The sequence below is a fragment of the Meles meles genome, chromosome 7 (genome assembly GCF_922984935.1).
Source record: "Meles meles chromosome 7, mMelMel3.1 paternal haplotype, whole genome shotgun sequence".
NCBI lineage: Eukaryota > Metazoa > Chordata > Mammalia > Carnivora > Mustelidae > Meles > Meles meles.
This window is the reverse complement of record NC_060072.1, coordinates 86997292-87001326: the sequence shown is the minus strand read 5'-3', so window position 1 is coordinate 87001326 and position 4035 is coordinate 86997292. Positions and strand designations below refer to the sequence as shown.

The 4035-nt window shown below is 62.9% G+C and overlaps 1 protein-coding gene across 2 annotated transcripts; it reads right to left on the bottom strand.

The window, feature by feature from the left end:
* Positions 1 to 370: 370 nt before the first annotated feature.
* PRPH (peripherin) lies at positions 371 to 4035 on the bottom strand. 2 transcript variants are annotated; one of them, XM_046010609.1, is made up of 9 exons: positions 3247 to 4035; positions 2786 to 2846; positions 2508 to 2603; positions 1952 to 2119; positions 1725 to 1850; positions 1427 to 1647; positions 1275 to 1324; positions 951 to 1030; positions 371 to 691 (listed from the first exon to the last, which is right to left on the bottom strand). In XM_046010609.1, the coding sequence occupies exons 1-9, from the start codon at positions 3786 to 3788 to the stop codon at positions 623 to 625; spliced, it is 1413 nt and encodes a 470-aa protein (XP_045866565.1). In that variant the 5' UTR covers positions 3789 to 4035; the 3' UTR covers positions 371 to 622. The 2 variants fall into 2 exon arrangements, with proteins under 2 accessions (XP_045866565.1, XP_045866566.1); XM_046010610.1 differs by having other exon boundaries at positions 371 to 688; positions 3247 to 4021.

Sequence of the window (4035 nt, the reverse complement as noted above, 5' to 3'; positions counted from 1 at the left end):
AGGCAGAGGGGAAGTTTGGAGCCCTGTCTGGACAAGCTCAGCTTGAGGGGCTAGGGTGCACCCAGAAGGCACCTGGACACTCAGGGCTGCCGCTGACACAGAGAAGTTGAGAAGCAGCGGATGTAGAACTAGGAGAAGGACAGATAGAGGAGTCACAGATGCCAAGATACAGGATGCAGGAAAGAAATGACTAGAGACAAGGGGAAAATACTACTGAGCCCCATCCCCACAGTTACCCCCACTTCCATAGACACAAATGCACTGGAGAGGTTTCTCTTGACAGCAGTTTTATTTGATTCAAAAGTGGAACTCAGATCCTGGCCCACTCCACTGGTCATGGGATAATGACTAGATCTGGAAATTGCCGGCCTCTTACTAGGACTCGATAAGGGAATATATAGGTCATATATAGGGCATATAGGTCATAGATACATGCCAGGGCAGGGAGAAAAGGACCAGCTATGACTGGCTGGGTAGGGCTTGGCCACAGGCCAGGGAAGGGGTGACTTGTGGCATCCCTTAGACACATGCAGAGCCAGAGAGGACTAATTCAGTACTGGTGTTGGGGTCTGGGACTTGGAGTAGGGCTAGGGCAGGGTCAGGGAGCTCTGGACCAATGGGTTCAGTAGCTATGAGTAGAAGACTTGTCCAGCTCACTGCGCTGCTCCTTCTGGGACTCGGTCACCACCTGCTGGGGCAAGGCATGTGAAGGGCACAAACCACTCAGCACCACCCTCCTGCGATCGCCTTTGGGGTATGTTGTCTCCTTCTCCAGCAAAACCAGCGGAGGCTCCTGACTGACCATCCTCTCTGTCCTCTGACCTCCTCTCTGTCCCTCCTGCCCCAAAGACCACTAACCCGCAATACTCTAAAATCAGCTGCAGCCAGGTTGGGGCTTAGAAATAATACGGCCAATGATGGGGTCCTGGGTTTCAAGTGGTCCATCTCACCTCTCCGTCCCGCGTCTCAATGGTCTTGATCAGAACCATCTTCCTGCTGTGGCTGTCCTGAGGAGGCTCCACCTCAGGTACTGGAAAAAGCAGGATGAAAGGGTGGAAGAGAGGATTGTGGTGTCTCTCCTTCTAAGCCCTGCCTCTCATCTATGAGGGAAGGGGAGGGGAGGGGCGGGGCATGAGGAGCAGGCCTGAGTATAGACTAGGACCCAGTAGTTCATGGACAGAATCGATCCCTGAGCAGAGGCATAGCAAGAATCTGGTCAGGGCAGAAGTGGACAAGGGGACAGGGAGGTTGGAAGCCAGGCGTGGGAGACTCACCAGTCGTCTTTATACTCAAGGATGCAAAAGAATGGATTGGCACAGAGATCCTGGGAGCGAAGCCAGGGGTGAGCGACTGGGCCCAGGCCCCACCCCTTCCCTAAACGCCCAATCCCCACGATCCTCCGACTCCCAGCAGCCCTGTCCCCCACCTGCTCTCCTCGCCCTCCAGAAGCTTCCGGTAGGTGGCGATCTCGATGTCCAGGGCCATCTTGACGTTGAGGAGCTCCTGGTACTCCCGCAGGTGCCGTGCCATCTCCTCCTTCAGCTGTCGCAGTTCCTCCTCGAGCCTCGCGGCGCCCGCCTGATACCCGCCCGCCTCCAGGGCAAACTGCTCCTCTAACTCCCGCAGCTGTCTGAGCAGCGCCTCGTTCTGGGGGCAGCAGGGGGTCACTGCGGGAACAACCTCCACCCCCGCCCGGGGCCCGAAGCCTGAAGCCCGAAACTCACCGTGCCGCGCAGCCCGTCCACCTCGCAAGTCAGGCTCTGTATCTGGCGTCGGGACTCGTTCATCTCCTGCTTGGCCTGACGCAGGGCCTCGTGGTTCCGGTTGGCGGCGTCGGACAGGTCCGCGTACTGCGGCGCGCGAGGCAACCCAGCCGTGAGCTGGAGGGACGCGCCCTCCTCGCAGCGCCCCACTCGCCCAGATCCTCCCTCACCCTCCCGGGCTCTCGCACTTTGGACTTGTACCACTCCTCTGCCTCCTGCAGGTTCTTCGCCGCGATGCTCTCGTACTGCGCGCGGATGTCCCTCAGCGCCGCGGTCAGCTCCGGCTTCACGGTGGCCTCCACCTCGACCTGCTGTACCTGCTGGCTCTCCACGCTCACCTGCAGGTCTCGCAGCTCCTGCCGCCCAGGACAACAAGTTGTTGAGGTTGCCGCGCGGATCGCACGCGGGCCTAGCAGTTCACGCGCAGAAAAAAGAAATACTCAAACGAACAGATGGGGGCGCCAGGGAGCGCAGCGCGCTTGGTCTGCGTGTCCTGCGCCCCGGTCCGCTCCAAGGCCGCGGCCAAGTTCCAGGGTGCAGCTCCGCTGCTCGCCACCAGGTGGCGCAGGGGTGGGAGTCAAACCACCTGTAGAGGGGGGGTTAAGGGGCTGCGTCTACCCAGCGAATCTCACTTCTCTTCCCCAGGGCAATCCCTCAGCTGCAGTCTTCTCCACCGCCCGCGTTTCAGCTCCAATGCGACCACCTGCAATCTTCGAAGCCTGCCCTGCCCTTCGGTCCACCTACCTCCTCATGTAGCTTCTTGAGGAACTCAATCTCATCCATCAGAGACTCGATCTTGCGCTCTAGTTCCAGGCGGGACAGGGTGGCGTCGTCCACGTCCTTAGGGGGGTGGCCGAGGGGGTTCAAGAGCAGGGAGGGGCTGCTCAGGCCGGGGAAGGGCCAGGCCCTCCCTGCCTGTCTCTGGAGGCTTCTGGTCGCCTCCTGGCGCCCACACATATCACCCTAGATACGCAGGCGGGGGTAGATGTGGGGAGACTGGGTGACGTGGGGCCCGGGCTCACCTTGCGGAAGAGCACGAGGTTGTGCTCTGCGTCCTCCCTCTTGCGCGTCTCCTCCTCCAACCTGGCAAGAAGGGTGGGCAGAGGATGAGCTGCAGGGTCATCGCCCAACCATCGGGCCACGCACCCCAGGGTCTAGATTAGAGGCTGCTGCTGTCCAGGGCTGAGGACGGGTCTTCAAGCGGCCCGATGGCTTCGCCCGCTTTCTCTCTAACGGACTGGGAGATGAGATGGGACCCCTTTATCCACAGAGGAGGCATGGTAACTCCTCCTCCCTCCCTTCCCCAGAGAGACAGCAAAGTGGTAGGGGGAGGGGGGGCGAGAGCCCGCGGGCAAGCTTGCTCCCTGCGCACGCCTGTGTAGACCGAGGGGAGCCACTCCCCCAGGCGACTGGTGGGGAAGGGAGTGGAGCGAGGAGCAGCCGCCTCGACGGCCGCCGCCCAGCCCCGGCCCTGCCCCCTGACCTCTGCTTGAGCGCCGCCAGGTCCTCCGCCAGCCCGTCGCGCTCCACCTGCACCCGGTCGCGCTCGCGGCCCAGCAGCTCCAGCTCCCTCCGCAGCTCGCGCAGCTCCTGCTGGCACAGCTGGTCGGCGCGGGCCGGCTCCTGGCCCCGGGCCTGGCTCAGCTCCCCGCGCAAGGCCGCGTTCTGCTGCTCCAGGAAGCGCACCTTCTCAATGAAGTTGGCGAAGCGGTCGTTGAGCTCCTGCAGCTCCTGCTTCTCGTTGCTGCGCGTGGCCAGGAACTCCTGGTTGAGGGCCTCGGCCATGGAAAAGTCGAGGCGCTCCGAGGGCAGACGCAGGAGGGCGCCCGCTCCTGCCCGGGGTCCGCGGAAACTGCCCAGGCGCACGGAGGAGCCGGTGGACCCCGAGCCCAGCAGGCGACTGCTGGAGAAGCGGGAGCTGGACGTATAGGAGTAGGCCCCGGGGGACAGTGAGGGCGGTGGCCCGAAGGTGCGGCGGTAGGAGGTGGAAGCGACGCTGGCTCGGAGGCCCGACGGGTGGCTCATGGCGGCCGAGGACTGGCAGTCACCGCAGGCAGAGCTGGTCCGGGAGCTGGGAGGGAGCTGCGGACCGCTGCGAGGCGGCTTTATAGGCCTGCGGGCTCAGGGGGGGCACGGGCAGCTCCTCCCACTGGCCTGACGGCGGGTCTCTGTGGGGAGGGGGACGCCCCACCCCTGCGGAGCGGCAGGAGAGCCGCACCCTCCCTCCAAGGTTGTTGGCACCCTGCCTACTCAATTCCCCCTGTTGCTGGCC

What these genes read in the sequence shown, in the direction of transcription:
- PRPH (XM_046010609.1), bottom strand. Translation starts at nt 3,788, where the DNA reads ATGAGCCACCCGTCGGGCCTCCGAGCCAGCGTCGCTTCCACCTCCTAC. An exon ending in AGGAGTGGTACAAGTCCAAA is followed by an intron (nt 1,851 to 1,951) that starts GTGCGAGAGCCC and finishes CGCGCGCCGCAG; the next exon opens with TACGCGGACCTGTCCGACGC. An exon ending in TTGAGACGCGGGACGGAGAG is followed by an intron (nt 692 to 950) that starts GTGAGATGGACC and finishes GCCTTGCCCCAG; the next exon opens with CAGGTGGTGACCGAGTCCCA.